The 23,923-nt window shown below is 46.2% G+C and overlaps 1 protein-coding gene across 2 annotated transcripts; it reads left to right on the top strand.

Moving 5' to 3' along the window:
- The first annotated feature begins 1,932 nt into the window (after positions 1–1,932).
- MINPP1 (multiple inositol-polyphosphate phosphatase 1) lies at positions 1,933–23,589 on the top strand. 2 transcript variants are annotated; one of them, XR_012056656.1, is made up of 6 exons: positions 1,933–2,514; positions 3,103–3,291; positions 4,177–4,274; positions 5,210–5,343; positions 14,408–15,439; positions 21,913–23,589. XR_012056656.1 is itself a non-coding variant. In XM_002187775.6 (5 exons), the coding sequence occupies exons 1-5, from the start codon at positions 1,974–1,976 to the stop codon at positions 14,805–14,807; spliced, it is 1,362 nt and encodes a 453-aa protein (XP_002187811.5). In that variant the 5' UTR covers positions 1,933–1,973; the 3' UTR covers positions 14,808–18,077. The 2 variants fall into 2 exon arrangements, 1 of the variants encoding a protein (XP_002187811.5); XM_002187775.6 differs by lacking the exon at positions 21,913–23,589 and having other exon boundaries at positions 14,408–18,077.
- Positions 23,590–23,923: the final 334 nt, after the last annotated feature.

Below are 23,923 nucleotides of genomic sequence, written 5' to 3'. Positions count from 1 at the left end.
CTGCTGGAGCAGGGAGGTGCCACCAGCTGCCCACTCGGCTCTTCAGCCTCACCCACCCTGGGATCCAGTGTTATAACCAATACTGGTGGCTCTCTGGACACAGCTCCCAGCTGGAAGCATCCCTGGCTGCAGACTTCATGCTCCCACTTGTTTTTACACAGCTGCTTAATCCTACCTGCTCTTGCTGGGAACTAAAAAAGCAATTTAAAAGGAACTGGACTCCTCTGAGGAGATGCAGGGAAGTCTTTATCATGCCATAATTTCCTGACAGCATGGTCCAGCCTGGGGGAATCAGGGACTGCTGCCAGGGAACAGGGACAGGACAAGGGGAAACGGCCTCAAGCTGTGCCAGGGGAGGCTCAGCTTGGACAGCAGCAGGAATTTCTCCATGGAAAGGGTGCTCAGGCCTTGCCAGGGGCTGCCCAGGGAGCTTTGGAGTGCCCATCCCTGGAGGTGTCCCAGGAAGGGCTGGAGGTGGCACTCAGTGCTCTGGGCACTGGGCACAGCTGGGACTCCATGAGCTGGGAACACTTTTCTCACCTCAATGACCCTGGGATTCTGTGGTGATCTAAGTATGTCCCTTCCAACTCAAGAGAATCTATGATTCTATAGAAAACCCATATGCCCCATGCTGCTGACCCCTGCAGCAGCCACCTCCAATCCCCTCACAGCATCACTACTTCACCTTGAGTGCCATCCAGCTGTTTTTTAGTAAAAAAAGAGCCAAAAACACCTGTGAAAGATCCTTCTTGGCTTTGGTTGCTCATGTTGGAGGAGAAAGTGAATTTTGAGGGGAGATGCAGTCCCCAGCAGTGTTCCTGGTTTGAGATGAATTTCTGCCATGAAGAAGCAAGATTAGTTAGATTGCACTAACTTTTTTAAAATCTATCTATGCCAGAGCTTCTCTAATGATGGAGATATTCACATAATGACTGAAGTTTTCACAGATCTCTAAGAAACAGCTACAGCTTTTAAGTTTACTTCCACATCCTCACTTGCCCCATTCCCAGCACAGCCTAGGTCCAGGGTTTTGACTGAAATGGTCTTAATATTTAGCTAATTGAAATGCTAATTAGACTAATGTGATGAATAAAACAAGCTAGGGATTTGTTAGCAAGTTTCTGCTGCTGCTTTATGTCAACAGATAAGATTCTCTGAATAAGGAGTCCAAGGGGCAGCAGCACATTCTGTTACCCGTTGAACAAGGTGAATTTTTGCTAATAGTAAACCTTAGAGAACTGCAGAGAAGAAAGAGAAGCAATTTTAAATTTTTCAGAACTAGCACATCTTGGACACTGACCACCAAGAAGAAGGTTAGGCTGTCCTGAGCCCATCTGCTTTGCAGGGTTTGCTCTTGATACACAGAGAAAGACAACGTACCTCAACTCGATCCAGTTGTTCTGCCTGCACAGAGGAATTAAACCATTCCTCTCGTGTCTATGTATCGACTTTTTTGTTTTTACTGAGCTCCGTGAAGTGAATTGCAGCTCCACAGAGGCAAAGCAGATGCAAAAATCGGTCGGACGGCTCACGGCTCCCCTCAGGGCTCCCGCCTCCGCCCGGGTACGAGTGTCCCGGGTGGGGCGGGCGAAGCCGTGAGGGGACGCGAGAAGCCGAGAGGGGTCGGGTGAGGCCGGGATGGAGCGGGCGATGCCGTGAGGAGCTGTGCTGAGCCGAGCGGAGCCGTGAGGGGGCGGATGGAGCGGTAAGGGGGGAACGGAGCCGGGACAGCGCGGATGAAGCGGTGCGGGGCCGAGCGGAGCCGGGACAGCGCGGATGAATCGGTGAGGGGGGAACGGACCCGGGACAGCGTGGATGAAGCGGCCAGGGGCCGAGCGGAGCCGTGAAGGGCCAGGCGGAGCCGTGAGGGGCCGGGCGGGGCGGGGCGGGGCGGGGCGGTCCCTGGGGCGGCTAAAGCCGTGAAGAGGCGGCCCCGCTCCGCCTCTTCCTGCGGCAGCCGCGCAGTTGCAGCCATGGCGCCTCGCCGGGAAGCCGGTCTGCTGCTTCTGCTCCTCGTCTTGCCGCTGGCCAGCTCGGAGCTGAGCGACTACTTCGGCACCAAGTCCCGCTACGAGGAGGTGAACCCGTACCTGGTGAGCGACCCGCTGTCGCTGGGGCCCGAGGCGGGCGGCTCGCTGCCCGCCTCCTGCACTCCGCTGCAGCTCCGCGCCGTGCTCCGGCACGGCACCCGCTACCCCACGGCCGGGCAGATCCGCCGGCTGGGCGAACTGCACACCCGGCTGCTCCGCCATGCCGCGGCAGCCGCCGCCTGCCCCGCCGCCGTCGCCCTGGCCGACTGGCCCATGTGGTACGAGGAGAGCATGGACGGGCAGCTGGCGCCGCAGGGCCGGCTCGACATGGAGCAGCTGGCCCGGCGCATGGCCGCCCGCTTCCCCGCGCTCTTCGCCGCCCGCCGCCGCCTGGAGCTGGCCAGCAGCTCCAAGCACCGCTGCCTGCAGAGCGGGGCCGCTTTCCGCCAAGGGCTCGGGCCCACCCTCGACTTCGGCGGCGACGGTGAGTGCGCGACACCCACCCCTTTTCCTGGGGGAGCCCCTGGCTTATCCTGACGGGCTGAGGGATTCCCAGCTGTCCCAAGGGGATGGGGGACTCCCGCGCCTTCCTGAGGGCCACCAGGTGCTCTCTGGGCACCTGCTCCTTGAGGGGGTGAGGGAGATCTGTGCCCGGAGTGAATGACTCCCGTGTCCTCCCTGAGGGACTGGGACAGCCCCTGGGGTTCCTAGCACCGCTGAAGGGGATGGGGATCCCTCACACCCTCTCTGTGGGAGCTCCATCCCTCTCCTGAGGGATCCCTGAGCACTGGGGGAGCCTCGATCCAGCCGAGGGAGCACCGTGACCTCGCTGAGGGGCTGGGGGACTCCTGATGTCTTCATGGGTGACTGGAAGAGTCCCTCCCTGAGGGAGCTCCCTGAGGCATTGGGGATGTACCTCCCTGCTCTCCCTGTGGTTGAGGGCCACCCCGCACCCCCTCCGTGGGGACACGGCTGTGGTGGCTGACGTGTCCCTTGGAGGCTGGCATGGTGGCCACGTGCTGGGGCCCTTGGGGATGGAGGTGCTCTGCTTGAGGCCCACGTTTGCTTTCAGATGTGGAGATTGAAGTTAACGACTTCCTGATGCGGTTCTTTGATCACTGCGCCAAGTTTGTAGCCATGGTGGAAGAGAACGACAAGGCCATGTGCCAGGTGACCGCCTTCAAAGAGGGGCCTGAGATGAAGAAGGTTCTGGAGAAGGTGGCCAGTGCCTTGTGTTTGCCAGTGGAGGAGCTAAATGCAGGTAAGGAACTCCTGTTAGAGGTGGCTTCGGCTCCAGGGCTGGCCAAGAACAACTTCCAAGACATATAGTTATGCAGAGTAGGTAATTTCATGTGGCTGTGACTTGGAGATGCAGTTTCTAATTAAGTACACGAGACTGTAAGTCTGTGTTAGTGTTGCAGTAATGAATGATTGTTGGACCATGGTCAGAAGAAAAAGAGATTTGAAAACATGTTTGTTGTAGATGAAACCAGCTTTACCTGGTTTTGGAGGGATTTGAATGTTTTAATTTTGCTTTTGTGAAACCCATTACAACTCAAGCACATAAATGACCTGAAGAAAAGCAGCCCTGTGTGTTAACTCACCTGTCTAGAACAGAAGTGCTGGGCTTTCTTGTGTGGTCAAGTGGTGAGAAAAGCTCCCCAAAATAAGTGTTGCTGTTGGGATTGCAGCATCAGGGACCTGCTGGAAACAAAGTTCACCCTGGTGCTGCTTGTACACAGCTCCTGATGTAGAGGGGGAGTTGCCCAAGAGGTCACATCTTCCCTTTATTGACTTCTGACCTGTGTGGCTGCACCAGCAGGTGGACAGCATTTAAAGTGAAATGCTCTTGCTTTCCTCTTATAATGATGTAATGTGAAGAGCTTGCAGTCCAAAATTTGGATTTTGCACAATAGTTCTGTTAAACTGTGTATTTTTGGTGCTTGGTCTTTGTCCTGCCAAATATTTATTTTATTTCATTGTTTGTATTGCCAAACAGTAATTGCAATTCATTTCAGAGGTAAACTGAGGAGAGGAAGTTGCTGCTTGGGTAGCAGTGGTTTATCTCTTGCTTGGGTAGCAGTGGTTTATCTCTTGCTTGGGTAGCAGTGGTTTATCTCTTGCTTGCTTGTTGGCTTTATTGCAGATCTTGTTCAAGTGGCTTTTCTCACCTGCTCATACGAGCTGGCCATAAAAAATGTGACCTCCCCATGGTGTTCACTCTTCAGTGAAGAAGATGCCAAGGTATGTGAGACTTGGAGCAACCTGCTCTAGTGGAAATTGTTTCTGCCTGTGGCAGAGGGTTTGGAATGAGGTGATCTTAAATGGCCTTCCATCCCAAACCATTCTCTAATGTGTGGTTTTCATGTGATACAATCATGTGATAAAATTCACTCCAGGGTACATCAAATGAGGTCTTCCAGGGCCTCTAAGCCTCTGTTTGGTTTTGAGCACTATCAGCTCTCTAAACCAAATAAATGCCTACTGACAGAACCCAGATAAATGAGACAAATGTTTGTTCCTCTTTCAAAATTGTTTTATGTAACTTTTGATGTTCAGTACGGCTCTTAAGGAAATCTGCACCCCTGGGAAAAGAGGAGACCTTTGCATAGGTAGGCTAAAGGGTGGGCAGTTAGGGGCAAATGATCTCCTGTCTGAGAGCATCAGGCTCACCATGGGCTTCTGCTGAGACCTGCCCTGTTCAGTCTAGTTATTTATAACCCAGCAGGGAGGTGGGAAATGACTTGGATGCCAGGAATTGTCAGGAAAGGAACAGAACGAGGAGAGCACAGTGTGCTCTTGAATAATTCCAAGGCACAGTTCTGTCTACTTGAGATGTGTGCATGTCTCTGGAACGTGTAAACAGACACAAAACAAGCTGGGCTAAAGGTGTGGGATGGATTCTATGAGAAGAATGAAGAGCCAAAGGCAAAATGAGAAGTGCTAAAAAAGCAGTGGATAGTGGTTGTCTCGTGATGTGCAGTACTTCAGGTTTTTTTGGTGATTGTTACCAGATGCTGAATTTGGTCACTCTTTGGTCTGATCTGTAGTCTGGCTTTAGGCTGCAGTGGTTTCAACTGGAGCCCTGATGTTTGGGGTTGTGTTTGTGTCATTGCTCCAGGCTGTGAGCTTTTTGTTTTCCCTTGGTGCAGTAATAAAAAACTGAGCTCTACCTTTAGGTGCTGGAATACCTGAACGACCTGAAGCAATACTGGAAGAGAGGATATGGCTATGACATCAACAGGCGCTCCAGCTGTGTTTTATTCCAAGATATCTTCCAGCACTTGGACAAAGCAGTGGAGGAGAGCAAAAGGTAAATCAAGAGTCTTCAGTGCTTTGGGTGTGAGCTTTGTGTGCTCAATCCTGAGCTGGATTTCATGTGAAAAGAAGTTCAGTACTGTACTTCTGAATGTGGCAACATCAGGAGAGCTGGAGCTAGGAGAGTTTTAACAGTGAGAGTACAATTTTTACTGGAGCAGTGTTACTTTGAAGAGTATATATTTTTTTTTTACTTTTGTGCTCAGCTAAAGTATTTCCATCTTTTAACTTGCTGATCCACACAGGCCTTCAGAGGACAGCCAGCTGCTGTCTGATAGTAGTATTTTCTTACTGCAGTTTGAGGAGATACGGAGTTAAAATACTCCAGCTTTTATAATATAGCTTTTTTATTAAAAATAATTTATTGCTTAAATGCTAATTTGCAGTCTGTGTTTATGTTCTTATGTAAACTGAACAATTAGAAGTTCATGGTTAATAATCAGTCACATCAATTAATACTTTAGCAGATTAGTATGGGAATTTTCTAGAAGTACAGGATCTCAAGGATAGGGCCATAAGATTGTATAATGAAAGGAGAGTGATCAATTTTGTTCCCTTTTAGTGTCATTTCCTCCTTGAGCAGTGAGGGCCTTTCAATCCTTACATTACACACACTAATTGCAGCTGTCTCTCTGGTATATAAAACATCCCTGTAAGTCTAATAATAACAACAAATTTTAAAAACCCAAGAGCTGTAATTGGAAGAAACAGATGGAGATTTGATTGATTTGGAGCTGGATCAGCAGTTGCTGAACTGGGAGGTGGGAAGGCAGAGCTCCCAAGCACAGTGGTAACTTTGTTTTTCAGCATTGGCTGTGGAAGTACAGTTGCACCACCTGGGGCTCTCATGGTTTTTTGCCATCACAGAGGGAAGCAGGCAGTGAGTGTAAAAGGATCAGGACCCTAAATCTTGTAAAGTTCCAAGCTGGGTGAGCAGCCTTCAGGATGAGCCTCATCCTAAACAGAAACGGGAAAGCCGAGTGGCACAGGAGTGGGTTACTCCCTTCCTCAACAGAAGGTGGCACTCGTAAAGCACTGGAGACCTGGGAATAAACTGCGCTGGGTAACCCTGGAGAGGATGTGGGAATCTACCTGGGCCGGCTTGTCTCTTGGAATCTGGGCAGCAGAGATGCACCTGATCCTATTTCATCTACGGAGTGAGATTTGTCTCTTTTTCATCTATGGAGAGAGACACCCTCTGGCAGAGTAAGAGTAGAAAGAAAACAAGAAAACATGCAAATTAATAGATACATAAACCTTTCTTTTTATGGTGATGGTCAACTTCAAGGCAGCAGGTTAAACATTTTAGCAGCATTTTCAGAAAATGAACTTTTGTGATGATTAAATGTCGTTCAGTGGAATGTTTAAATTTAACAATGTTTAACATTGATTTATAACTGTCTGCTTGCTCTAAAAATTTAAGAATAAGACATTACTCTAAAAATTTAAGAAAAATTTACTTCCACAGCATTCTCTTTGCCCCAAAGTTTTTTTTTTTTTTTTTTAAAGCTTAGATTGGGCTATTCAGAAGTAAAAACTGAAGCATTTCTGTTCTGGGAAGAAGCTGAGGGATCTGAATTATCTGTGCTGCTCCAGACTTGACAGTGGAGAGCAGTGTTGGCAAAGCTGTATTTTTGTAGCGTACTTTCTGCCTTTATGTTCAATAGCTTTGTTCTGTTTTCATTCCCAGTTACAGTGAAATTAAAAAGAGAATCTGTTTCTTCCATGAAGGGATTGTTGCCCTTGCAATCTTATCACCAAACTTAGTTGCCTTATCAAAGCTTGCTTTTATTTCTCTGGTGGAAAACCCTTCCTTCTGGTTAGTCTAATCTTAGGAATATGATGGAAGTGGTAATAAATACCTATTGCTAATTAGTCCCACTTTCAATTTGCAGTGCAAAAGCTTCAGATGTTTTTAGGCTCTTCCATCATGTGAATTCCAGTATCACTCTGGGGTTTAAACTAGCAATAGTCTCTTCTGTGCAGTCTTGCTGTTAAAAGCTGTGGAAGGGACAGGTTGGGGGCCAGGATTCTCTTTCTTCTGTAGAAATTTTCTTAGTTACAAAAACATGAGATGTGTATAAAATGAAACTATTTGTGCTTAAGGAATAGGCTCTGGTTTAAAGTTTCATTTGTTCCCTATCAAACCCATGTGATTTTCTGTACTGAAATGGCATAGTTGGGCAGTTGTCTTATGTCTTCACATTTATAAAGAATTGTGTTTTTCCCAAGTCTGCCTGCTAGGGATGGAAAATAGCCAGAGAAGCTGGTGAAGAATTACTTTTCAGTGCTGGTTTTCCCAGCAGTTTAATGAACAGTATTTTGCCCACAGGAAGTCTATGTATGTTGAGAAATTCAGGTATTTAGGTACTTAATGCAATATGAATGTACTCATCTGATTTTAAAAAGCTTTGCAGCTGCATGCTTGGGCAGAGGTGGATTTGCAAATCAGTTGTGGCACACTTTAAAGCACATCAGGTATTCACTAAAGCTGTTTTAGACTTTCCATTTTTTCTTTCCTTCTAGCTTCAAATATTTAACATTGCTATTTCCTGCTGGTGAAAGAATATGAAATACCTGTTATTGCTTGTACTGTCCAAATGGGGTTACCACAAGGCTCTGGAAATTGGGAGGATGCTTTGTGCAGCCATCTCAGTATTTACAGTGTGTACTGATAATACCAGCCTAGCTGCACATATGCATTGCAAAATATTTGGTGATGGTTTCCTCTGAGAGAGTAAGCAGATCCAAAGTATTAAAAAAAAGGGCTTATTTGAATATGATTCAAGATCAATTGAAGGTGATCTTTGTGAGTTATGGTAAATGGACCAATTTAGCAATTTATTGGTAGCTTTTATTGTTGCATGTAATTTGCTTTCCTTTTTGCAGGTCACTTCCCAACACAATTGGTAACCTTTCAGGAGTCATTTACTGCTGTGTCCTAATTGTTCTTTCCAAACCTATGACTCAGTACAAAGGAGTATAATGGATGATCTAAAACCACTTCACAGTTCAAAATAAAGGGAACTGAGCAAAAAGCTTCTACATATGCAGTAGCAATGAAATAATTAGGTTGAAAATCCCCTTTTGCACAGATTCCAAATGTTCAGCCAGGTTTTTAATGAAAACCCCTTCACTGCTGCTGGGACGACTTTCATTAATAAAGAGTCAATGTCTCAGTCAGCAGCTCTGTGTGGCTGTCATATCATAATGTATGGTTGGCTTTGATTGTTCCATCTTTCGAAGGTGGCACTTCTGACATGACTAAAGGGAGCTTCTGGGGAAGCCAGAGGTGTGAAATTCACCACAGATGCTTGTGGCAGCATCAGCAGCATTCAGCAGCATCCCTGTGTCTGCATTTCTGAAATGTCTGTATTATTTGGTGACTTCTATCTCAGAGAGCTGGACAGCCCAGAGTCTCTCCCCTGGCAATGTGGCTGTTCATCTGTCTACCCAGAACCAGAGATTTAAAGCTTCTCGGGCCTTTCAGACTCCCCAGCATGTCCTCAATCTCACATTAATTAGTTAATATGCTTGCTCAGGATTGATCTGAAAAAGTATCTGGGCAGCTCTGATAGAGTCATACCCTTTTATGTAAGAATGAAAACCCCAAACTAAACAGTATCTAGGCAAGTAACAAACAAATGAACTGGTCTGACCAGTGTCCACTTTGGGCAGAAAGGGTTTGCCAAGTGCCAGCAGCCTCTTGGTTTGGTTTTGGCCCTTGATGGATCAACACTGAGCATTATTGTGGTGCTGGTGCAGGAATGCATTTCACTCTGAGGTCTGAAACAATGGGAGAGTGGTATCAGCCAGGAAGGAGCCTTTGGAAATGCAGTATCTCTGCAGTGAAATTCATGGCCTAGCCTAATTAGCTCCAACTGATAAAGTGTTGCAGGACTAGATAAGAGCCTTTTAATCAGGGTTTTAAATGAGTTTTATGTAGTCCAGTCAGCTTTTCAAATTTGCTTTTGTCATGAGGGAGCTTGTTCCTTGTTGCAACAGAAGAAAATTTTCCCCTGTCACTATTAGTGGTGGCATTTTCTTGTGTTGGTGCTGATTCTGGGAATGATTTGCTGTCTTCTATTTATGGCGGAAGTTTGGGCATATGAGGACTTAAAACTGTTTGACAGATATATATTTTTAACTTTCTTTATTCTTCTTCCCACTGGTGAAAACCCTCTGAGCTTTAACACTGTTAAATATTTCTGCTGCCCTCTGAGTGCCACCACTGCCTTCCCTGATCTCTGCTGCCTCCTGCTATATTTAGGGTTTGTCCAGCTTTTTTTTTTTTTTTTCCCTGAAATAAATCACAGGGGGAAGTGAGAAGGATGAAGAATTCATCCTATAGTTGAAAATGGGTTTTGGAGTCCTTTGACCTGGCTTTTTTATTAGGGAGAAAAAGGAACAAAATACTTGTTGAGCAGGTGTTAAATCTTACCTTCTATGCAGTTGTTGGAGGGATTTTTTACATGAGGTTTGAGGGTTGGCTGGTTGAGCTTTACTGCAGGAAATGTTTCATCTTATCCCACTATTTCCTGGGTCTGAGTTATTTCTAAGTGAAAATCCAATCAGTGCTTAGGAAATAAACTTTGGTTAAAAGAAAGTTCACTTTCTCCATATGGAAAATGAACTAGCAGTAGTCCTGGGAAGAGTAGGAATGATCTGCTCTTGAGGATGGGTGACCTGATGCAGAAGATTCAGAGTTAAACCCAAATCTGCTGAGATCCAGGAGAGCTAGAATTTACCTGGATGATAAATCCCACATCTGTTCTTTTCCCTGATGCTTCTTTTCCCCCCCATGGTGAGACTTGGCTTTTGGGCTTGTGCTGCTGTATTGTTCAATACTTTCTTCATTTTCATCTGTGGTCAGATTTACATAAAAGGTAAAAAAAAACCAAACCCATAAAACACCAGTGTGGGCAGTTCAGGAGTTGGCACATCTCCCCGGTGAAACCTGTTTGTTTCCTAGAAGCCACCTCTGTCCCTAGAGACTTCTGAGCTGGAAATTGCAGGAGATCAAAGGAGTGGCCTTCTGTTTCCTTCCATAGACATCTGTGTCTTGCTGCTGTGACAGGAGAGATGTGAATGTGTCCTAAAACCTCTGCCTACTGAGAGCCCCTTCTGCTCACTTGGAAGTGCCCCATGAAATGAATATGAAACCAATCACTTTCAGACAAGCTCCTAATATTTTGTGGCAGAGTTTTATGCACAATCCCTACATCTCCCTTCAAAAGTGGGAATGAGATTTCCTCAGTGGGCTTTCCCAAGCCATGTGCTAGTAAATAAAAAGGAGGGGAAAAGTGGATTGAAATGCCATTAATAATTGCCAGAGTACAGTGTTGAGAACTTTGATGCTTTCAACAAGACACTGAGTCATTGATAAACAGGCAAATTGAGTGGGGAAACATCTGGCCTGCCATTTAATATTTTATTAGCCTGTGCTACTGTTTATCACTGTTTTGTTGCTTGTTCTGCCTTTATCAGAAATACAGGGGCAGTGGTAACCTTTGCCTGTGTGTATTCTCTGAAGACAATCTGCTGTCGTTCTCCCCACAATTAAAAACATCGCAGTTTAACCTTGATGGCCGTTTTGATTGTCATTGCTGGGTGATAGCAAACCACATCTGAGCTGGAGTGCTGACCCTGTCCCTGAACAGGGAGTGCTGGAGCATCTGGGAAATCACCAGTACTGGTGAAAGATCAGGCATTCAAGGGGCTGTGGAGATCTCAGGGTTGTGTCCTATCAGGAAACAGTTTTAATCCTCATTATACTAATCCAGTGGGATAGCGCTGAGTGGGAGAGGTTTGTTTTGCCTCCCAAGGCTGTTTGGCCTGTTGGCATGAGGATTTCATGGGACTAAAGCAAGTGAAGGAAAGACTCAGGCTACACTGAAAGTGAGCACCTTGTTCAGTCCTTTTCCCACTTCTTCCCTTGTTCTTAAAAACTTGTCTGTACTATAATTTGTTTCCTTTGTAAACATATGCCACGCTGGTTTTTTAATGATTTATTTTTTGCCCTGTTTCTTTGTGATTTACTTTCATTTCAACATTCCTGCTTCGCATCACCTGGAAAGTAAAGCTGAACTTTGCTTAAAGCCAGCGCTGATAGCTAGAATGTTTTTTTTTTTTTTTTTGTCTTAGCATTTCTGAAGCCATTTTTGAGTGGTGAAATGTGAAATCCATTTCCTGTGGAGTCAGTAATGCCTATGTAAGGTTGTTTTGGAGATTCTAGCAGCATATTTGCATTCCCAGCTTCCCTCATAGTTAACAAAACAAAGACCGCTATGTAGCTGGGAAGACATGAAAACACAAATAATTAAATAAGGGAAAAATTTAAAAAGCAGCTCCAGGAGAGAATTAGAATTCCAGGGCAGTCTTGTAGAAATAATGCTCCAGACTAGTACTGCTGAGCACCTTGATGAATCTGATACATCTGAGAAGTGTTAGGATGGCTCTTTAAAAGGAAAACATTCCTCTTGGAGCTCTTGGGAGGGATCAGCAAATAGAAAATAGGGTGATATGGTAGCTATGGTCATGATATCCAAACATCCTTCTAAACAGGTTTTCTTATCTAAAGAAATCAAGCAGCTGCGGTTAAGGGGAAAGGTCCTTACAGAGGGAAGAAATTGATAAAATTACAAGAAATGGAGGGTAGGGACACCTGATTGATTTTTCCTAGTAGAGACAGAGCTGGAAAGATCTGACCTGTTTGGAATGTTGAGAAGAGCTGACAAGTTCAATAGTATTGCAAATGTGGCACTTTTATTCAAGATAAATGAGGTGAAGTGTTTCTACTAGGAAGATTGTGAAAGAACCTGGTGAGAAGGACTGGACTGGAAAACTGCAGAGCTGTCAAGTAATGCACGTGGGGAAAAATGATCTTCTTATCACCTGTTGGATAGATTCTGGGAGAGATATTGCTCAGGGGCTGCTGTGAGGTTGTAGCTGTCTGAGATATCTCAAACTTCGGGCACATGGAGTTGTCCCTGACAGGGACAGGGAGTTGGAATGAGATGATCTTTAAGGTGACTTCCCATCCAAATCATTCCATGTTGGATATCAGGAATTAAGCAGAGGGCTCATGGGTGTAGCATTGATTTCTGTGTACATTATGGTTCTGGAGTATTGTGCATTGTGATATTCTGATCTAAAGGGATATAGCTCATGTGGAAAATTGTGGAAGGACTATGGTAGGAATTCTCAACTTGGAAAGAACACTGTTGTGAAGCTGTGAGTAGAATGGATTAAATGGGACATGGCATCTGCAGATAAATAAAAATAAGAGCAGTCTTTGAAGCTGTGCAGCTCCTTGCCACAGGACATTGTGTGTGCTAGAAATGCATGTGGCTTGAAGGAAAGATTTGGCAAAGTAGTGATTCATTATCTTGAAGCCACCTCTGGCCTAGAGACTTCTGAGCTGGAAATTGCAGGAGATCAAAGGAGTGGCCTTCTGTTTCCTTCCACAGACATCTGTGTCTTGCTGCTATGACAGGAGGGGTGTGAATGTGTCCTAAAACCTAAAAATACTTCCCTGCAGGTGTGTGTGGATGGGAAGGATAAGTGTGAATTGGTCAAGTGGGTGAGAGAGGGAAGTGAAGAGAAAGGGACTCAAGGATCCAAAAGCTTTAGAATTCTAAAGTCATAAATAGCAAGGGGAGAACACGAGCAGGAGCACTGATTTTGAAGGAGCTGGAAGAGTGTGGTGAATGTAAAGATCTTGGTGCAACAAAGGCATAGGTGGGAAACAATACAGTGTCCTCCACAGAGAACCTTTACATGGTTTGAAGGCTGCTTCTTTTGAACAGAAAACAGAGGCAGTGTTTGGATGTATTTTTTAAGGGGTGTTTTGTCTCAGGGGAGAGGCTGAGGAGTGGGGTCAGAAGGGCTCAGGCTCACCAGCAGTGTGGTACAAGGAGTGTGTCAGACTGCACAAACACCATGGCTGCACTGAGCTGGCAGGGCCCATCCTGGCCCAGCACTGAATTCCTGCTGAGCTGATCAGAGTTCCGATCCGCAGGGAAGTCTCCCAGTTAACCATTTCTCCAGTGCTTTGGGTTGGAGCTGAGGCAGCGCCTCCTTTTCAGACCAGTCAAGATGTGTCTCCTGGAAGCTAAACCTCTATTTACCTGTGCTAGATTTATATGGGCCACTTGGAAATGGTCCCCAAAAGCCATCATCCTTCCCTCTGGAGCAAGGGTCAGATTTTCTTCTTGGCTGGTGCTTCCTGGCACAGCCAGCCAGCTCTTATCTTCCCTTTGGCTAACAGTGTGTAACTTTTTGTTACATAAACTGTCCTAGGTCATGGTACAAGTCAGTGCCTTGATTTATTGACCTGTTCTGAGGGAGACTCATCTTCTGGACTGCTTGGTGTCCTCAGGAATTGGTAACAGCAGTATTTCTGCTGGTCATTTGGACTGCTAAACAGGGGAGGGACAACTGTTGCCCTGCATCACTGGATCTGTCTTCAGGCTAAATTTGGTAAATGCTGCTGATGATTTGAGGGAGGCTCTCTCACATCTAATGAAGGGCTTGACTGTGTGAGCTCCAGCCCCTTCCCTGGCCATGCTCCAGCCCCTCCAGGGCCCAGAACTGGGCACAGCCCTGGGGTCCCTCAGCAGGGCCAGCCCAGGGCACAGACCTGCCCTGGCCTGTGGCCACCCCATGGCTGGCACAGCCCGGGGCCATTGGCCTCGTGCCCCCCTGGGCACCCCTGGGCTCCTGCCCGGCCCTGGCACAGCCCCCCAGGGCCTTTCCCGACGGGCCCTTTCCAGCCCCTCTGCCCAGCCTGGAGCTGCAGGGCCTGGGCTGAGCCCAGGGCAGGACCCAGCACTTGCTGACCCTCACTGCATTGGCCTTGGATCAATACTTGGACAAAGTTTAGGAAGCTGCATTTAAAATGTCTGTAACAGACTGAAATTCCCAAAGAGGTTTTTCTCAGGAGTAACACAGGTTCAAGGTGTCCTTCAGCCATGCTTGCTGGCAGCTGTGCCACGTGTTGGTGGTTTGTTTTATAGCACAGCCTCTTGCTCATCCCTTCTGCTTCTTTTCTTTTGTAGCTCCAAACCCATTTCCTCACCTTTGATTGTCCAAGTTGGGCATGCAGAGACCCTCCAGCCCCTGCTTGCCTTGATGGGTTACTTCAAAGACGACGAGCCTCTCCTGGCCAGCAACTATGCCCGGCAGGCGCAGCGGAAATTCCGCACCGGCCGCATCGTGCCTTACGCAGCCAACCTGGCGTTCGTGCTCTACCACTGCGACCACGTGAACTCCTCCCAGGAGGAGTACCAGGTACAGCTGCTGCTCAACGAGAACCTGCTGCCCTTCCATCACTCCAACGAGACCATCTCCACCTACACGGATCTCAAGGACTACTACAAGGACATCCTGGAAAACTGCCACTTCAAAGAGGAGTGCGAATTGTCCCAAGTCAATGTCACTGTTGTCGATGAGCTGTGATAATGAAGCGGAGCGGGTGTTTTTCAAATTGATCTGGCTTCAGTTCCACAGGTGTTGGGAACAAGCATTTGGATGATTTGCTGCTGCTGTGTTGACTTTTTAATCTTGCCGATTTGGGGGGTTGTCTCAGCTCAGTGCACTGGTTCTTTGTTGCATAAGCAGAGCTGCATAAACAACTGCTGTCACAGGGAAGTTGTAACAAATGCGTGATGCAAGACACAAATACCTGTGTGTTTATATTTGCAAATAAGCTGATTTCATTGGTCACTGCTGTTATGAATGGGCCATAGATGGATTTAAGAGCTGGGGCAGCTCCTGTTTTGTTGGATCTGAAGGTGGTTGGACTGATTCAGTGTTGCTTTTTGCTGCCTGTGTTTCTAGCTACTGTTTTCCTGTGCAACGCATGAAATGTTTCAAACCTTTTTTTGATCCTTTTCTCAAGCTTCTAGAAGGGAGAGGGTACATAGTTCTTCTCCACAGCTGAACAACTTCTGCCTGGACAGCACCATTTCTATTTTGGGCAATTTAAAGCAGGAGGAGTTCCTGCATGCATCACCTGCTTGAAAAGGGCAATGAATTAAAAGTCTTAAGGTCATCATCGACCAATCCTGCATAGCAAGTTAGTCTCCAGGGTAAGTAAATTATCTTTAAAAAGTAGGGGAAAAAAGAAATAAAAGCGAGGAAGTGAGGACTAGCCACTCTTCCTTTTATATGCTCTGGGAAATGCAGCAGTTATTGTCTAAATATTCTGGAGTGTCCTTTCACTAACACCATCTATTTCTGGTGTTATTTGGGCCAGGGCATTCAGATTAGGCTGTGCCATGGCTCTGAATCTCTTGGTCCTGGCCAGGTACTGACAGTTTTCCTACTAGCTCTGGCTGGAAACCACCTCTGTCTCCAGCCTCCTGCTTGAAATGGAATTGTTGCTAACTCTAAATCCGGGGTTTTGAACTGTATAAAGATTGGACTGAGGCTTGACTTTGTTAACTTTAAGGCGCCAAAAAAGCTGCCACTTATGTAGGCCTTACACATTTGATGTGCCACCTTGCTTTTGAAATGCAGCTGATTTTAAAGAGGTGAATGGCATAGAAGGACTGATGGTATTTTAAAGGAAGTGCACTTTAGGTAGGTTCCATTATGCCTGAAACATGGGAAGTATTTTAGAGCTCTGCAGTGTGACAGTAAAAGGAAAACTGAAGATAGCTAATGAGAAATGTCTGAATTAAGTCAGAAAAAGATTCCTTTGTCACCTGCAAGGGAATGGCTGATTGACCAAGTTGGCCCAAAGCAAATGAGGATATGGATTTATGATGCTGGTAGCTCTTGAAGTGTGTACTCACACCATCTAATGAGCATTCAGAGCTCACCCTGTAAAGTGGAGTTGATTATGCTGTTTTTCCTGGGCAGGAGGTGAAGACGGGGAATAAGTCATTACCACAGCATAGCATGCTGCAGCTGAGGGTATAAATGTCTATAGTGCACCTGGTAAGTCCTTTTTGTAGGTTCACCCCCAGAACTGGGAACTTGACTACTGCAAAACCAGAAAAAAGCCAAACTTCAAGTTGAGAAGTTGCACTTAGTGTGGATTTTAAAAATGTTTTTCTTGAGGACTCAGCCTTTGGTCACTTTTTTCTTAATATAACTTGTATAAAAGCACTTTGTGTTTACATAAGTTAAGGAGCAATTGAACACCTGTTTTTTGCTGTTGTTCTCTGAGTTAAGGGCATTGCCCTACCTGTGTTTGTTTGATTAGTGTTCCACTTGCTGCAGAGATCACTGAAGATACTGATTCAAGTATTTCAGTATTTGCCTGTGTAAAATTCACAGCTCTTTCTGAAGTTAGGGAGATGGTTAGGGAGGAGTTCAGTGCTGCAACAACCAGAGGAATATAGGTCAGGATAATTGTCAGCCCCTGCATATGACTCCTGCTCAATCACCTTTGCATGTCTCCTTTTTCACATGATCCTACCTGGAGACTAAGTCAACTGATGGAAATGGTTGTGACAGAGCCCAGTTAAGAGCTTTATTGCAACATTTGAGTCAGGCTATAAAGAAATGAGCCTTTGTTTAAAGGCAGTTAAGTTTGGAAACAGCAGATACGAGAGTGAGAAAATCCACCTTTGAACAAATATTTTTTTTCTGTGAGTCAGTGATGATTCATTTACAGAAGGGATGAAAGCCTCACTATGTGAGATGAATGGAGGATTCTGTTGTCAGTTCAGCAAGACTGATTTTAAGACATCACATTTGTTAAAAGATACATCCTTCTTCCTTATGGAGGGAGGAATACATTGCACTTGACTGCTTTTTTGATTTTGTGCCAGGTGAGGTGCAGGAACCAGAAACTTCCTGCTGTGGAGTACCCTTTGTGCGTTAGGAGTTGATTGTATGTTTAAATTCTGTGAGTGATGCCTCAGAAGCTGTTCCCTGTTTCACCTTGGAGCCTGGGTCCCTCATACCCCCAGTGTAAGAGATCTCCAGTGCCTGTCAGCAATTAACTGGAGAGGCAAATGTGCTGTTGTACTCTGATCTGTGTTTAGAGGATGCTCTGACTCACTCCTTTGGCAGAATTAGAGGCTCCGTGGAAATCTTACACCATTGTGGCACTATGGAAGTGTTGGGACATGTAAATACTCCAGACACTTACTCTGGTTTTTAGCACTGGGCAGGTGACTTCACTCTCATCCTTTTGTCTAATAAACAAAGACATTTATTTAGCTACCTACAAAAAAAAACCAAACTAAAATGGATCAAAATACTTCTCCAAAGTTGTGCACTAGCTCAGTATGTAGTGTTTGATCAGGCTACCACATCTCCTGGCAGAGCACATTCCCACATCCTGCAGAAGTCCTGCAAGACAAATAATGCTTTCTCCTCCTTCCTGAGGCTCTGGAGGCCTCATCTCAGACATCTGTCAAGGACTCTCTCTGTAACTGGAAGCTTTCACTGATGGGAAATACCAACAGTGTTCTTGTATGCTGGCCTTCAGTATGTGTGAAGTACATTTTAATTTGTGAAATGGTTAATCTTTCTGGCAAATGATTTTTTTCTGTCTATTAAGAGCTGCTGTTCTGGTTAGCTTGGAGCTGTCAAATGCAGATTTGTAATGATCTGGTACTAACTGGATGAAATTGGAGAACTTGAAATGTGGATTTTTAGCGCTGTGCAATAAAACTGCACACTTTCTTCATCTGCTTTCTGAGCAGCAATAATATGATCTTTGTAATCATGGTTTTGTTTGTCTTCAAAATACAATTGAGGTTGCTGTTACCTGTGTTGGTGTCTCTGATTATTTTAAGTCATCAGCTTTCTCAGTGGTTAATAGAAAATGCCTTAATTATGGAAAAACCTAACCTTAATTAAGTTTTTATGCTCACATTTTGAGGGGACTAAAGATTTACTCTTGTTTCCAGGAACCCTGGTATAAAAAGCAGCAACAATTTCCTGACAAGGTTTTTGCAGATGCAAAAAGGGTGCGGTGGCTGGGATGGCATCATCTTCAATTAAGGGCTGTTTCTGCATTTTCTGTGAAGGTGTATTAGTCTGTAAGATGGCTGGAAATCGAAAACAAGAGAGGAAGCTTTGTTTAAAGCAGGGAAAAGCCCCCCAAACTGTGCAGTCACTGGCAAAGAGGGAAATGCCTCTCAAATTAAGACAACACATAGAACCCAGGGGGAAGGAACATGATCAGCAATGCCCATTTTTGGGTCTTTAATACATTAAAGAGTTGTGTTTATTGTCTAACTCTTCAAAAGGAAGGTCATATTGTCAGGTGCTGCTGAGGCAGGAATAGTGGCTTATCTTTAAAGTGTTACATTCTTGCTTTCCTGGGCTTTAAATTATAGATTTTCTCCTGACCTGAGTGGGCTGGAGTGAAGGTCAGGGCTGGGGAGGTTCAGGCTAACTGCGTTTATGGTGGTGGACTCATTTATTTGTTTAATTCAACAATTCCTTTGAGTTGCAAGGGACCATTGTTTCTCTGACAGTCTGCTGAAAGGTTAAAGCACGTCTGTTACTGTGTTAACAGAAGCAAATCCTTTATCTTCAGGGAAGGGATTACTGGGAAGGAACAGTATGGAGGGAGCAAGGTGAATTTTGCATATTTATTTAGGGGTCAGAAAAGCTCTGCAGGCTTGTCCACATTAATGATCTCTAGCTCTCAAATGCTTCCCTGGCTGTGATAGCAGATCCTGAAACTCTTACAGAAGCAGAAGGTGCCCAGGTGGTCTGGGAACCACTCCAGAAAGAGGACCCAGGTGGGATCAGGCTCAAGGTCCTTTTGCTTGGTGCTCCTTGACTTTTGGTGGGACGTGGTGCCTTGAGCATAGGGACAGAGCAAACTTTGTCCATCCACTCCTGATTGTGCCTACAGGGTTTTATTGAGCTAAGGACAGTGGATGTGTGTTTAGCTTTATATATTTCTCTTAAGGAATTGATCTTCTACACAACTTTCCTGGATTTCCTAACCCAAAGGCAGGATTCTGCCCCTCTGCCCTGCTCAGGTGAGACCCCACCTGCAGAGCTGCCCCAGCACAGGAAGGACCTGGAGCTGCTGGAGAGAGCCCAGGGCAGGCACCAGGATGGGCAGAGGGATGGAGCAGCTCTGCTGGAGGAAAGGCTGCACAGCTGGGATTGTTCACCTGGAGAGGAGAAGCTTTGGGGTGACCAAATTGTGGCCTTGCAGGGCCTGAAGGGGCTACAGAGGAGATGGAGAGAGATTTTGGACAAGGGCCTGCAGTGGCAGGATGAGGGAGAATGGCTTCCCAGTGCCAGAGGGCAGGGATGGATGGGATATTGGGAATTAGGAATTGTTCCCTGGGAGGGTGGGCAGGCCCTGGCACAGGGTGCCCAGAGCAGCTGTGGCTGCCCCTGGATCCCTGGCAGTGCCCAAGGCCAGGTTGGACAGGGCTTGGAGCATCCTGGGACAGTGGAAGGTGTCCTGCCATGGCAGGGGTGGGGTTGGATGGGCTTTAAGGTCCTTTCCAACACAAACCTTTCTGGGATTCCATGCCTTGCTTTGCAGTGGGATGTGGTGGATGCTGGAGCTCAGCTGGAGCTTTGGGAAGGTCCAGCTCCTCTCATTTGAGTCTCCTGCTAGACTGAAATTTCAGCCATGCTTCCAGGAGCTGTGATTTGAAAACAGTGAGAGCCTCCAGCATTCTCAGCTAGCAGAGTTAATTACCATATGCAAATGGTGAGGCTTGGCGTGTGTTCTGCAGCAGCTCTTGTGATACTGATCTTGTTTCAGTGCTGTTTTCCTCAACACCAGCAATTCATCCATTCCTTGGAGCACTTCTATTGGGAGAGGAGTTAAACACTTGACCTCTTTGCATTGCACTTGTGCTACTTGTGACTTTGATTTTCCTTTCCCCACATGGGAGGGGGGGCTCATCTTGCTTCTTTATTCCTTGTGCTGAATATTCTGTTCTCATTGCTACTTTGACTTTTGGCTTGGTTTTACCCTGTGCCTATAAATACATTTCCTGGGCCACACTTGCACACACTGTTCAAGGTGAGGCTGTGCTGTTGACTTGAAAAGGAGTGAAATGATAATTCTTGTGAATTTTTCTAGGTTTTTATTTCACACTTCCCCCACATAAAACAGCATCCCAAAGATGTCCTCTGTGTATGATGTATTGCTCCTTCTTGCCATTAATGCTATTTTGTTGCTCTCTGAGGGCTTTGGTTGCTAAAAATACTTCTGAAAATTGGAACAACTTTCTAATATTTGTGAATGTGCAATATCCTGTGTTTTTTAAATTATGGTCGTTTGAAATGAATCATTGGTTTGTGAGAATAAGTATACAAGGGATGAGGTAGATGGAATGTTTTCAAACAATCAGATAGTTTTGTCCTAAGCACAGGGAGGTGGCTCTTGATCCTCTGTGATCCCACCTTTGCCAGGACAGAGTTGGCTTTCTGGGCTGCCAGGTCATGTCTAGCCTCTCATTCAGCTATCAAATTAAAAACCCTGAGCTCCAGTTCCTGGTTGATGTGCCAGAAGGGGGATTTGAAGTCCTTAGGGGTTTGGTTTGCAGCCTGTAGTGTTACACTCACCCTTTGTCTCCCTGTTGTGTCCTGACACAGCCATTGACCTGATCCCTCTGGAGGTGCCACTTGCATCTCATTTCAGTCTTTGCTTTTCCAGATCCAGTGAGTTGGTCCCTCTTCATCTCTCCTCCTCACCTGACTTACTTCATGTGTGTGCTGGCTGGTTTCACTTCAGCTCTTTTGAACTTTAGTGACCACCATGTACTTGGTTTTCCACACGAGGTCCAGCAAACAGCTCGCTGCTGGCAGGGAGATCTCCCTACCTTTTTTTGTCAGGAAGGTTAATCATTAGGCCAGTGAGGGTTTTATATTTATTTGGTTGGTCAAGGGGTGTTTTCTGTGGCCCTATGTAGGTTTTGTGCTCTGGTTCCCATCTTTTGCTACAGAACTTTCTCACCAGATGCCACAGGTCATGTCTTGCACATGGATTTGTGTAGAACAAATTTCATGTTTTGCATTATAAATTGTTGCTAACTATATCCTGCATTTCCCTGTATGCCTGTATGCCTGCTGCTTGTATTAAGTAGGACCTGCTTCCTCGTGCTCCCAGCCCTTTGAAGCATGAAGCACATGCAAAATCCTGCTGGGTCTTGGCCTTGCAGGAAAGCCTTTGGGGTTCAGATTTCATCTCCCATAAAGCCAGAATTATCAGGCTGTTCTTCAGCCCTGCTGGGCCTTGGTGTGGCAAAGAACAGCACATCTTTCCTCTGTAGGGAATGCAGCTCTGCCCTGACCCCACCAGTGAGGATGTTTGGGTTTATGGGGGTTGATTATCCCTGGGGATAATCAGGAGGTTTCCCCTCTGCCTTTTTTCTCCAGGCTTTGAGGTCAGGTGAGATGGATCCTCCAGTGTTCCCATGGAGCTGCTCTCCCGTGTCTCCATCTGCATCCTTTCCAGGCAGAACTGGGAAATAAATGCCACTCCCAGTTCTGCCTGGAACTGTCATGCCATGGCCTGACTGCCCTGTGTCCCTGCTCAGGCAGGAACCAGGTGGTGACTCAAGGGGGTTCTTGATAGGTTCAAATTCTTCCTTATCTCTTTCTTTTCCCCCAGGAGATGCTGCATGTGTTGATCAACCCAGCTTTGGGCACAGGGCTGGAGTTGGGTGTCAAAGCCAAATCTGGGGGTGTGCTTGGAGCTTCCAGCTGGATGAGGCAAGACAAGGAGCAGCAGAGGCTCGTGTGACCTACTTGTTCAGCTCTCACACAGCCTGCAGAGCAGAGACCTGGGCTGCAGGAGACAGCTCTGCTGGGAAATGAGGAATTGTTTTCATCCTGCGAGGTGATGCAGAGCTTTCAGGAGCTTTGAACTCCATCATGGTTGTTGGGCCACTTTGTCCAGAGCAGCTGGGGCTGCCCCTGGATACCTGGAAGTGCCCAAGGCCAGGCTGGATGGGGCTTGGAGCAGCCTGGGACAGTGGAAGCTGTCCCTGCCCATTGCAGGGGTGGCACTGGATGGGCTTTAAGGTCACTTCCAAATAATTGCTTGAATAAAGCACCCAACACCTGTCACAAACAGTAAATACCACCCTGCCTGTTTTAAAGCTTATCACCTCTACCTCAGAGTGGCTTTTCTTTGAGACTGGTAAAAAGACTTCTCTGGATTATTCTAAAAATAGCAAAATTGAGATTGAGTTAAGCAAAGCAGAAGAAGTTTCCCTTCACATGGTTTCCTGCAAGAACAGTCACTTAGTTGGTGGCAGCACACATCTGTCACGGTTGACAGCTTGTCTGGAAATCTGTGTGACAAATCCCACTAGGGAATGGCACAGGGGGGAAAGTGCTACAATCCAGTTGAGTATTGCAGATCCTAAATCTGCTTCTGCACAGGAGTGAAAACAGGTGAGCACTGTGGGGCTTTCCCTGTGCTACCTGGAAAAGTGCTTGGTGCTCCTGCTCACAAGTGTCTGGAGATGGAGGGAGTGACAGGTAGGAGAGCTGCTGTCACAGCTGGCTGCTTTGTAAAAGGATTAGGATGAAGTTACACTTCAAAATGTGATAGGAGCTGACTTCCCTACCTGTCTGGGCTTGTCCAGCTCCAACACTGCCTGGCCCTGGAGAGGCTGGGTTTTAAATTGGCCCTTCCTTAACTGATTCTGCTTCAATCACCGCTGTCCTGGTGGCAGTTTTAGCCAGCCTGGTGGCAATTTTAGCCACCCTGGTATCTCTGTAGATGCCTTCAGCTTTTTTTCTGCCAGTCTGCTTTTGGAAGAAGACATACATGGCTTCTGATCTGACTTCCTGAGTTCCCAGATTACTATAGGGAAAGTGAGTCTGAAAAAATTTCAGGAGCTGGCATTTTTATTCTGGTATTGTAAAAGGAACAAGGTAGGGATACAGGTCAAAGTCTGTGATAGGGATAAGAAATCACACAGGGCAAAGGCAACAGGCCAGTAGCAGATAAATACACTCAATAAATAAATATCTTTACTGCAATGTGACACACAGCAAAAGGATAAGAATCCTTGTTTTGCTTCCGAGCAAAGATACTTGAAAAATCAATATTCCCTTCCTTGTAGAGTGTTGTCCAGGCCCTGGTAGGGATATGTATTTTATATATTTTATATAGGGATATGTATTTTATATATTTTATATTGTGGAGCTGTGGTGTGCAATCAGAAGTAGAGCATGAGGTCTGTCTGCAGGTGGGAGCTGGGATTGCTCTAGGTGCTGTGGGACTGGCTGGGAAACCTCGAGGGCACTGCAAGTTTATGGACAGGCAAAGGGGAAAAGAGAAATAATGAATACAAAAAAAAAAAAAAAAAAAAAAAAAAAAAAAAAAAGGTGAGTGAGAAAAATCAAGGACTTCTGTCAGAGCTTAGTTTACAGATGTGGTGGGCAGAAGCTGCTGGCCAGCAATTCCCCCTGCACAGGAGGCACAACTTCTTCCCTGGGCAGTGCCAGCCCTGAGCACATTGTGCACAGAGCCTGGGGGCTCTCCTCCCTGGGGCTGGGGCAGAGCTGTGTGCACACAATGCTGTGCCCTGGGCTCTGGGATGGCCCTGCTGGAGCAGGGAGGTGCCACCAGCTGCCCACTCGGCTCCTCAGCCTCACCCACCCTGGGA

This window comes from Taeniopygia guttata, chromosome 6 (assembly GCF_048771995.1).
Source record: "Taeniopygia guttata chromosome 6, bTaeGut7.mat, whole genome shotgun sequence".
Taxonomy (NCBI): Eukaryota; Metazoa; Chordata; class Aves; order Passeriformes; family Estrildidae; genus Taeniopygia; species Taeniopygia guttata.
The sequence above is the reverse complement of the archived record's forward strand: the minus strand, read 5'-3'. Positions and strand labels throughout refer to the sequence as shown.